This window comes from Orycteropus afer, unplaced genomic scaffold (assembly GCF_000298275.1).
Source record: "Orycteropus afer afer isolate SDZICR_OR568_19922 unplaced genomic scaffold, OryAfe1.0 scaffold00300, whole genome shotgun sequence".
Lineage (NCBI taxonomy): Eukaryota > Metazoa > Chordata > Mammalia > Tubulidentata > Orycteropodidae > Orycteropus > Orycteropus afer.
The window spans coordinates 944,965-957,109 of record NW_006921887.1 but is presented as its reverse complement, the minus strand read 5'-3'; the positions used below and the strand labels follow the sequence as shown (position 1 = coordinate 957,109).

General features: G+C 39.0%; 1 protein-coding gene across 1 annotated transcript in view; it reads right to left on the bottom strand.

Moving 5' to 3' along the window:
- Positions 1-12,145, bottom strand: part of WDR70 (WD repeat domain 70) — a 544,244-nt gene that overhangs the window by 504,587 nt on the left and 27,512 nt on the right. The window contains exon 5 of the mRNA XM_007951575.1: positions 8,864-9,053. Within this exon, the coding sequence (XP_007949766.1) occupies positions 8,864-9,053 (190 nt within the window). The remainder of the gene's footprint in view (positions 1-8,863; positions 9,054-12,145) is intronic.

Below are 12,145 nucleotides of genomic sequence, written 5' to 3'. Positions count from 1 at the left end.
GAGTGAGACACCGAGGGACACGCACTGCTGGGAAAGAGACTGTGAGAGACTGTTGGCTGAGGGACGGTGGGCTGGGAGAGAGACTGAGCATTTTCTCCTGAACTTGAATTGTAGCCTGTGGTGCTTCCCTAATAAACCCCATGATCTGTGAGCTGTGTGTGGCCACTACAGCGAATTATCAAACCCAGGAGAGAGGCGGTGGGTGCTTTGGGAGAAACGGTTGGTGAAAGGGCTGCAAGGAGGCAGCATGTCTGGCCTTGCAGTAATAGGCCTTGGGTTACTGCTGGCAATCCTGTCTTCCTCCTGTGGTATTAGAGGAGGTCAGAACATGTGGCCTTCTTGCCCTTTTAGCAAAATCATAGCATCCATACGGTAGTACATCCTTTCAAAAGAGCTACTGAACACTCTTACTAAACATGTTTATTGTTGTTGTTGTTAGCTGTTGTCAAGTCAATTCCAACTCATGGATAGCACAGAGGAGAAATGCTCTACAGGGTTTTCAAGACTGACCTTTCAGAAGCAGATTGCCAGTCCCAATGTAAAAGGCGCTCTGGGAGGGTTTAAACTACCAACCTTCCAGTTAGTAATCCAGCACTTAACCCTCTGTGCCACCCAGGGAGCCTATGACTAAATAATACTTTTACTTGATAACAGCACAAGCCACTTGTCCTTATCCCTATTATCAGATTATTTCCAATTAATCTATATTTTATATGTGTTGATAATTTTCAAACATTTTTAGATATGGAACCCCTTCCAAAAAAGCTCTGAGGAAGCCTAAGAGAAGATTAATTTGTGAGTCAATCTGAAGCCAGAGTTCTAGCAGCCTCCAGGAAAATCTTTAACCAGAAACCTTTTAGTGTCAGTAGTGCTAACAGAACTTTTGTAATTCTAAACACTCCTTAGGGCTTTTATCTGCCCTCCAGTCTCAGCAGGTATCAAGGAACTTCCTCCGAACTCAGCACGCATCACAAAAGCCATCCGGATTCAGCACGTATCAGAGATTTGCGAGGCTCCCAAAAGTCTTCCCCATATCTGAGCCGCATCCTCCCTAGATAATATTTTCCTAAGTGAACTTTGGAGCTGGGGGGAGTTTCTTTACGCCCCCCAACATCTTAGATCACTGCCCTGAATCCCTTAGCAACAACAAATCACCTGTACCCCCTCGCCCCGGTGCTGCCCCTCCTCATATTGTTCTATAAATTGAAGAAGGAAACGGGGTACGGGGTCTTTTGCTTAAGCCACTGACCTGGCAAGGGCAAAGACCCTGACTTAAGTTAGCTAATAAACTGTCCTATTGCATTTGCATTGGCGTGGGTTGGCGTCGTCTTCTCTTCCGAAATTCTCCTTTACAGCCTGGGCACAACAAATTGACCTGGTTAAAAACAGTTGTTAGGGACTCTAACTATGTCCCTACTAGTTAAGAGTCTCTCATAACTATGGAACACATTCTGAAAATTCACTATTATAAGGAATTCGGTGATAAACATCTTCGTGCATAAAGTTTTTTTAAATATTTTATTCTTTCCTCAGGATAGAGTCCCAAAAGCAGCATTATTGAGTTAAGGGAAACGAACATTTTCAAGGCTATACACATACTCAGCATTAGTTTCAATGACAATAAGCAGTAACTGTCAGAGCTACCGACTCAGCTTGTAAAATACCTACCTGTTCAAAGCCCTTCACAGAGTATGAAGGTTATGATTTAAAAGGTGTAGTTCAAGGCATTTATTGAACAACTGGCCCATCATTAAAGAATATAAAAATGAGTGAGATTCAGTAGTCTAAGACCTTATAAGCCTCTCCCATGTCATCTTGAGAAGCAATTAAACACTATTGTTCTAGTCATCAAACTTCACATACCATGGGGAAAATATCTGCATAAAATAGTGATCAAATAAATATTACCTCTGACCTATCTGGGAGGAAAAAGTATTCCTATATATTTTCTATGAAAATGTCAAGGTGGCTACACTTTGACAGAGAAACAAGGCAGTAATTTCATATACTTTTTAAGAAACATCACTTTGTATGCAACCTCTCATGTCCTTCAGTATTTGTCAAGCATGATACAGATCATAACCTTTGGAAAGATTCTAATATAGTTAACATATGACCCCAATTGTGACTATTTAGGTAAAAAGCCACAACTAGACTGGAGAACTACCTGTACAGCCTTTTGATACAGATTACAGGAGTTGAGGCAGGTTCCATCCACCCCAGTCCAAGTAAATCAATCTCCAGAGTATAATGCCTCCAACACACATACTGCAACAAAAGTGATTCTTACATTCTGATTAGGAAACACTGGGTTAAAGAAAAGTTTTTTAAAAAATAGTATTCCATTAAATTCAATAATTGCTGAAATATTTAGTCACTCAAGCATGTGAACTCAGCTGCTTGACTATTAAGTAGACCTCTGTGAGAAGCCACAAGGGCTTTGCAAGCGTCTGAACAACAGAGCAATCAAATTGAATTCAGGAATCCCCAGATGGAATCCTGCTGGCTGGGGTAGTTTATTTTACCTCCTTTAGGGAATGAGTAATGTTATATGCAAAATAACTCCTATTACTAAGAGTTTGATCTTGCAGCAGTGAAGAAAATGGATTGAAATAAAGGATCCTAGAGGAAAAGTGGCATAGTACCCAAGGCATCTGACTGCTACCCAGAAGGCTGGAGGTTCAAACTCACCATTCACTCCTCGGAAGGAAGACTGGGCAATCTACTTCTATAGAGATACCGCCTCAGAAACCCAAGGAGGGGTCGCTATGAGCTGGATCCAACTCGAGGGCAGTGAGTTTGGTGGTTTTTAGTTTAGAAGCAAAGAGACCAGCTAAGCAGCTACAGCAAAGGTTCAAGTGGGAGGAGAACCTAAGTCTATTTTAGAAATGTTGAGTTTAGAATATGGTTAGAGTTTAAATATGGACGTGCTTCATGAGTGGTAAGAAAGCTAGATCTGAGGTAAAAATGAAATGGGGTAAAGCCTCCAGTTGCCCTGGGTGAACAGGAAGCTGTAAGAAACACTCCCCAAGACCAAATACGAAATGATAAAGTAGGCAAAGACAGACCCTTAGTGAATGTCTATGATTGGGGAAATGTAAGGAAATATGAATGAGTAAAAAAAAGACCGTAACAGAAATGTAACTCTCATCAGAGCAGGGTTTTTTTTTTTCCACCTGCTTTATTCATTGTTTTTTCTCCAGCACCTAGATTAATGCCTGACTCACAAAAGCCACTCAATAAAACCAAAATCAAACTCACTGCCATCAAGCCAATTCCGACTCATAGCAACCCCCATTGGGTTTCCAAGGCAGTAAATCTTTATGGAAGTAGATTGCCCAACTTTCCTTCCATGAAGAGGGTTTGAACTGCCAACCTTCTGGTTAGCAATCAAATGCCTTAAGCACTATGTCACCCCAATTAACAGTCAAAGAGAGAGGCAGCAAACAAAGAGTACTGAGAAAGAGCAAAGGAAGAATTTCAAGGACAGAGAAGTCAACAGTGTCAAACGTTGCAGAGGTTATAGGATGAGAACTGAGAAGGGACCATTGGATTTGGATATATGGACTCGATCAGTGGCAAGCTCCGTGAGAAGACTTCCAGCGGAATGGTAAGGACAGAAGCCGACAACAAAGATTTAAGGAGAAAACATGGCAGCAAATATAGGTACTGCGTCTAAGACATTTGGCAAAAAAAGAGAAAGAAGTGAGACAGGAGCTTACAGGGAAAACCATTTTAAGGAAGATGTTAATGTGCTTGTAAGCTTATAGCCAAGAGTAAGTAGAAAAGGTTAAAAGCACAGGAGGAAACAAAAGGCACAAATGGCTAATGGTCATGAACCAAAGTATGAGAGAAAAAAGGAAAAGGAATCAAAGGTTAAGCCTTGGTATATAAATGAGACAATTCTGATATATCCCAAATTGTAAATATATAATCAGCATTCTGATATACAAAACAAGCTCTTGTAATTTGCTTAGCATTACCTAAAACTAATTTCCTAAAAGAACTTAATTCCGTTTCTAAGCTAGTAAGAACTTTTAGACTCTAAGTTCAACCAACCACAAAAACAAAATTCTTACAAAGGCCAGAAACATTTCAAATTCAATCTTAAAACACTGGCCAAACATTGCTGCACAGACTACCTCAAATCCATTGGGCTAGCCTGTCTATATAGATGCCACAGTATTCATGTTCAAGACACTTACCAGCAAATCCCCTTTGCCTATTATCCCTGACTCTACTACTATTTCATCCAGAAAGCTGCCAATATCCCACAAATCTTAACCAACATGAGAATATAAGGAAGCAGAAAAGCTGTGTTCTTACTCAGAACCTGAAAAACAGCCTGAAGTTGCCACTCATTTAGTATCAAACCACACAGGCTAAGAACTGAAGGCCTCTGTTCAAGGCTAAAATAATTCATTAGAATCTGGAAAGCCACTGCAAAGTCACATTCACACATTTCTAATTCTCCAAATTTCCAAGTTATCTGTTTCACTTGCCATTTCTGCCCCAGCCTTTGAAATACTGGTGGTATTGTAAATTGGAAAGAGAAATAGGAGAATTATAAATGAAATAAGGAAACTTCACTCCTCTTTTGTCTCCTTTCCAAAACTTTTAGAGTTAACCCATTAATAATGTTAATAAGCTTTGCACTGTCAATGAAACTGAGGCAGTTGTTGGCATACATCACCAACAGCCTTGCCTTGACCACCGTATCGATATGGAAGCTATTTTTTTTAGAAACAGTCCAACTATTTAAAAAAAAAAAAAAAGTAAAGATTTACTTCCAAAGAACCACTTATATATAAACCAGGAAGGTGTTATTCAGTCTCCTGATACAACTTTAATTACAACCATGAAAGACTGAAGCTCACAAATGGACTCCTGAGCCTCTGACCTAGCCATGACTTTACTTCTCTGAATAGTGGCCCTTTGTATTTCCTCACACACCAGTTCCAAGTCAGAGGTCTGCTCTTCTTTATCAACTCTCTGTTCTGGACAAGCTGCTACAGCACACTGAATCTAATCTTGGACACAGAGTCTTTGCTCTTACCATTCATTCTTCCTAGATTGAATGTGGCCCACCCTCACCAAAAACTAAACATAACAAACCCATTGCCATGGAGCTGACTCTGACTCATGGTGACCCCATGTGTTACAGAGCAGAACTGAGGCTCCATAACATTTTCTTGGCTATCCTCTTTACAGAAGCCAATTGCCAGGCCTTTCTACCACAGAGCCACCAGTTGGGTTTGAACCACCAACCTTTCAGTTACTAGCCAAACTCAAACCATGTACACCACCCAGGTAACTTCTACTCTCCCACTAATGCCCATTAGACCCTTATAAGGCTGATTCAAATTTCACCTCCTCCAGAAAGCATTTCTTCATGCCTTCTGAATGTGATCTAAGCCTCCCCTTTCCACCTCACCTGAGTAAGAAAAGTCAGCATGCATTAATCCCATGCCATCTCACCACTATATCATGTATTTGCATACATTTGGGACTTCACTTCAGCAATTTTTTTCTTGCAACACTTTTTCTTCCTTTTTCTGTGCCCCAGTGCTGCACAGCCTGGCACACCCACACTTCACAGTTAACCTAAATACTAGCTATGCTGTGACCTACCCAAAATAATCCTATCTTCCACATATTTCTATAGCAGTTAATGTTTCCATAGCTCTATGTGGCCTAGATGTGTGTTTGTTGTTGTTGCTGCTGTTGTTTAATGATCCATGAGTGCTTGAAAAGAGAATGTTACACAAGGATTCCATGTATGTTCAATACATCACATTTGTTCACTTTTAGTGTCAAAATCTATACTCTTACTAATTGTCTATGTAATGATTTTGTAATCTCCCATTACAATTATAGATTTGTCCATTTCTCCTTATAGTTATAACAATTTTTCCTTTACACGTTTTGAGTATATATTATGTCAATTGCACAGAGGTTAAGGACTATGAAATTTTCCTAGACAATAAATTATTCCTTTTATCATTAAATACTGATCTTCTTTATCACTAGATAGAATTAATTTTACATCACTAACTAGCTATCTTTTGGCTACTCTTTGCCTGGTATGTTGCTGTTGTTATTATGAGCCATCAAGTTGGACCCGACTCACAGCAACCCCTCCTTGGGTTTCCAAGGCAGCATCACTACAGAAGTAGATTGTCCAACATTCCTTCCGAGGAATGGTATAGTCTCTTCTCTTCCTTTACTTTCAACCTTTCTATGTCATTATACTTCAGTTTCATAAACAAAGTATGCTAGAATTTTTTTTAATACAATTGAGAATTTCTGGCTTTTTAAGAGGCAAATTTTTGGTGTAGTGCCTAAGGCACTTGACTGATAACCAGAAGGTTGGCAGTTCAAACCCACCAGCCACTCCTCGGAAGGAAGACTGGGCACTCTACTTCCATAGAGATACCACCTTAGAAACCCAAGGAGGGGTGGCTATCATTCAGAGACGACTCGATGGCACATGACAACAACAACAACAAGAGGCAAATTTATTTCATTTCCATTTACTGTGAATACTGACATATTTGTATTCGTGCCTAACATCTTATTTTGTGATATCTAGTTGCCAAGATCTTCCACTACTTCTTTTTTCTCTTTTCCTGCCATCTATTGGAAAGACTGCATTTTCCTCAATTGCATATCAATGATATTAGAGTAGAAGTGGTTCACCCCAGGTATACATAAGCAGGGGATACATTCTCTGTGTTGTTGTTGTTACGTGCCGTCGAGTCAGACCTGACTCAGTGACCCCTCCTTGGGTTTCCGAGGCAGTATCACTACAGAAGTAGACTGCCCAACCTTCTTTCCAAGGAGTAGCTGGCGAGTTTGAACCATCAGCCTTCTGGTTAGCAGTCAGCTGCCTTAGGCACTATGCTACCAGAGCTGTAGAGAATTTAAAAGCAATAAAATCAACTAAAGATCAGTCTGTTTTGTCTTACCCCCATGTACTGGCAATTCTAAATCATGTGAGTGATACCCTTCCCTGGAAAAGTCTTTTGATGGTTTTTACAATGGTTGCTGTTAAGTTTTAATAATACATATGTAAGCCTCAAATAGGAGCTCCGGTAGCGTAATGCCTAAGGCACTTGACTGCTAACCAGAAGGCTGGTGGTTCAAACCCACCAGCCACTCCTCGGAAGGAAGATGGGGCAATCTACTTCCATAGTGATACTGCCTCAGAAACCCAAGGAAGGGGTCGCTATGAGCCGGGTCCGACTCGACGGCACACAACAACAACAACAAGCTTCAAATTAGCACATTTTTATTATTTATCTTTTAATACACATTGGATTCTACATGAAGTTAATTTGGAGAACCCCAATTATACAGTCTTCATCACACATACTTATACACACACACTCAGCTGCATACATGTTTCCAGATAACATTTTTAATGGTTGGAATCATTCAAGTTTTGACTATAGTCTCTATTGCCAACCCCTGTCATACTACACACTTCTGCATGAAAATAGTAGATTTGAAATAAACAATGATTATAAAGACAAAGAAACAAAACTTCAGTAGTTTCAATGCTGTTATTCCATTAATGCTAAGAGAAACAACAAAAGGTGCCAGACTAAGATGCCAGAAGAATCTAAAAGGGCAACGTCTGAATGACTCAATTGTTTTCACCAAAAACCAGACACCAATTCTAAAGCATTGGATCATTTAATGACAATGTCTGCATAATGTAGCTATTTTCTCCGACTTTTTACATGAGAAAACTTTGGAAGTTTTTATCAAATATCACAGAAAACAAAAAATTTTCTGGGAAGGAGATTTTAATGAAAATATTTTGGCTACAGAGACACTTAAAAGCCACAAGAACTGATCTCAAAGGAAAAAAGGTATAATCAACATTGCAATTTTCAAAATTTATTGTGAAATGAGATTTTTCATAAAACTCTACCAAACTTACCCTTTATCTGACTTTATCTAATTATAAGTTTTCATTATAATTATAAATACACACGTGCACTTGCACACATGTATGTGTATATATATCTATTGTTTCATGTAAAAAATTTTTTCAAAATAAATTTAAAAGTTTTTTTGGATCAACTATGAAACAAGACAGACTTACAACTTTAGTCTTCTGTGTTCTGAACATAAATATACCCACTTTGATGAAGTCATTGACAGATTTCTGAAAGCTATCTATGTCTTTTCTGACCATTATTAGTATTCATTTCATTTCATATTTATTAGTGAAAATAATTTGCCACATAGAGAACAGCTGTTAAAAAGTGATCCACTCCAGGCACCAAATATACAAAGTACGCCATTAGTTTTCTTTAACATTTTTTCCATTTACTTCTTTGAGGAAGATAAATTTTATTTCTATTCTTTGAGCAGTTACTCTTAAAATTGTAACCTGTATACTTATCTTAAACTAATCTCAAGTTAAATATCACTAATCTCCTCCCAAGTAATACAATGAGCTCAAAATCAATAAACTCTTGATTTCTCTTTCCATCTTCCACATTAGTGTTAAAAATTTTAGATCCACTTTGATTTTCAATCCCCAAAAAATTATTCATCACCACCATTATTTATACTGTTAATGGATATTTTAAAAAATGTGTATAAATTCCTTTAACATTGATTCCTGCACTCCCACTATTATTTTTGAGTTCCATTTCCTTCTTCCTGATATACATCCTTTGCAGTTCTTTCAACAAGGGCTATAAATAGTAAACTCACCTAGATTATTTTTATTATTATTATATTAATTTTCTCCCACTCATGAATAATACCTTCTCAGAGAATTGATCTCTACACTAATTTAAACATACTACTCCATGAGTTATCACATTACCACTGACATACTTACTTCTTCCTCTTCTGAATCATCATCATCGTCTTCATCTTCCCCTTCTTCAGAAAGTGGTGGAGGCAAAGGACCAAGGATATCTTCCTCCATAAGATTAACTGGCTCTTTTGTCATTTTGAGGGGTAAGGGAGGGCCAATTAACTCATCAGAAGAATCAGAACTCCCTTCACTTTCACTGCTGCTTGTATCCCTGAAAACACAGAAACAGAAACTCTGTAGATAGTGCTGATGTCTCAGGAAACAACTGGATTTTTTATATGTGCATGTGAATTTACAACTCAAATATTAAAAGTATAACTCAACTATTATTTTAGCTTGAAAAGGAAAAAAAAAAAATCCTCTATGTAATTTAGTCAAAGGTAAAGGACTACGACAATGACATAGGGTCTTCTTGACCATTATCACTCATGAAGTGCCAGCAGAACAGCTGGAATGTGCAAGAAAAACTGTAAAACACTACATCCATAAGAATGAAGACCACTGAGATAACCAATGCCTCTAGTAACTGTATTTGAGTCTAATCACTATTTTTCACAGGAACAAATAAAGCCAGTCATGAGAGGAAAATACTATTATTGCTAAAGGATTTCAATGTATTTTCTAAAGCATAAATTATTTCTTAGCACCAATCCAAGTTTGCTGAGTTCCTAAAACATTAAATGTAGCATTCCTGGATTCTAAAAATGCCTTACACTAGGGTATATATCACAGTGAAGCTCAACTGTTTTTCCATCTGTTTTAGTTCTCTAGTGCTGCTTTTATTTATTCTCATATAGTTTAGGAAGCTAGAAGTCCAAGTTCAAAGTGCCAGCTCTAGGAGCTGGGTGAAAGCCCCTTGACCTTGACCTTCAGCTCTGCCTCTTGCTCCCAGCCCACTGGAGCCGGAGGTTTCTCTTCACTCAGGCAGCTTCTAACTGCTTAGGCTGATAAAACCAAAGTGGACAGGTAAAATGGCACAGTCTCAAGATATCAAGCAACACAGCAAGCCACTAATTCAAGTCCAGAAACTGTCTCAAGATTGGCAGACAACATGGCAGGCCATTGAGATGAAGACTCAGACAAATGCAGGATCCAGATGTGCCAAAGGCTCAGAGACCTTTCTAAAGCTTCTTGTTACATACTGGGAGCAGATCACATCCCTAAGGCAGTCTAAAGCTTCTTGTTACATACTGGGAGCAGATCACATCCCTAAGGCAGCTACTCAGATGCTCACAGTAGATTCCACTATGGAGCTGATTACCAGTCTCATCAGGGAATAACTACATCCAGATGTCCAGTCACTCAAACCCAGGCCCAGGTAAGCTGACACAAAACCTTAACTACTGAGTTCTGGCAAGATAACGGAATAGGTAGACAAACTACACAGACCCTCTTCAACAAAGTAAAGGAAAACCAATTAACAAAGATACAGAAAATAATCCTGGAGCCCTGAGCTTTGAAAGGAAGGATACAGAAGTGGACTAAACTCCAACTAGTAGAAGAACCTGCATGAAAACATCAAAGGAGGAGACATATGGAGCTGCGGTCTGTCAGAGATCCTGACAGTATGGACAGCTTGGATATTGCTAAGTGGTGTTAAATCAAAAACCAATCTTATTGCTGTGGAGTCAGATCCGACTCACAGCGACCCCTCCTTAGGTTTCCAAGGTGGTATCACTACGGAAGTAGACAGCCCAATATTCCTTCCAAAGAGGGGTTTGAACTGCCAGCCTTCTGGTTAGCAGTCAAATGCCTTAGGCACTATGCTGCCAGAGCCCCTCCAAGTGGTGTTAGGACTTAAGAATTAACCTAAAACTCAACACTGCTAGCCAGGGGCTGCATGGAGGACTGAACTGGTGGCTGATGAATGAAAGGGGAAGCAGTGAATGGAGATGGGCTGAGCTGAGGACTTTTGCCTGTCTGGAGGGCACAGCTATTTTGAATGTTTACAAACAGTTCGACCATTTTGGATATTTAAAGCAACAGTGTTCTCCCAGATTCAAGGGACTTAAGATTAGGCTCTACTTGCTGGGAACTACAAGGACATTTCAGATGTAAATGACTGGAAAGGTGCAATATTCTCTTTGTTACTCTTAGATTCCAAACCCTCTTACACCTTCCGGGCCAGTAGAAATTCCATCCCAGTCTGTGTGCTCCAAAGGAGCCTGGGTGCCCTGCCCAGCCCAGATTTTTTTTTCTTTTTCTTTTTTTTAAGTTTGTTTGTTTTCATCTGTTTTAAAATTATTCTTTTTTTTTTTTTTTTGGTCCCTTTTATTATTATTCTTTATTCTTCCTTTCCCAGGTTCTAGTTTTCAGCTTTTTCTCTCTTCCCTGTTCCTGCTTCCCATTTTTTTCTTTCGCATGGCTAACCCCATTCCTTGTTTTTCTTTTTGCATTTTTCCCATTTTTTTCCTTCATTATTCTCCTACTCTACCTTTTTACTCTTATTGCCCTCTCCCCAGATATGACAGGGTTTTTTTTTCCTTTTCTTTTTTTAGTGATTGTTCCCATGTGTTTATGCAGTGTGTTTTTTGTCAGCTTCCTTTTACTTTTTTGATTGTCATTTTTGTCTAACTGAGTGGGAGACAGCAACGGTGCCAATATAATGCAACTACACTTGCACCTCCTGCAGCTCCATTTGCTGAGTGAGAGGCACCACGTTATTCCCCACCAACTGGCCAACCATAAACAACCACTAAGATGACCCCAACTCACCGTTGGCTGCTCTTCAAAAACAATTAACAGAGCTCTAAATACAACATCACAGTATCTCAGAGACAACAGACCATCACAGTCCACACAAAGAAGCAAAATAAATCAGTAGAAACAAAGGAGCAGGATACAGACTCAGAACACATCTTTGAGGAAGAAGCAGCATTGGAACGCCCAGATAAGGAATTCAAAAGAATCATATTTAGGAATCTTCAAAGGATTGAGAGACAGATCAAGGAAAACACTGACAAAATTAAGGAAAACACAGACAAAACCCTAGAACAATTTCAGAAGTAAACACAGGACAAAATAAATGAGAAATGATACAAAATCTACAGATAGATATCCAGAAAATTAATACTAAATTTTTAGAAATAGATAACACATTGAAAGGGCAAAGGATTAAAAATGAATCAATGGAAGACAGAATTAATGAGATGGAAGATAAATACCTGAATACTTCTTTGGAAGGGGAACAATCAGAAGAAAGATCAAAACAAAATGAAGAAAGCCTAAGGTTCATGTAGAAGCTCTGGTAGCATAGTGCCTAAGGCACTTGACTGCTAACCAGAAGGCTGGTGGTTCAAACCC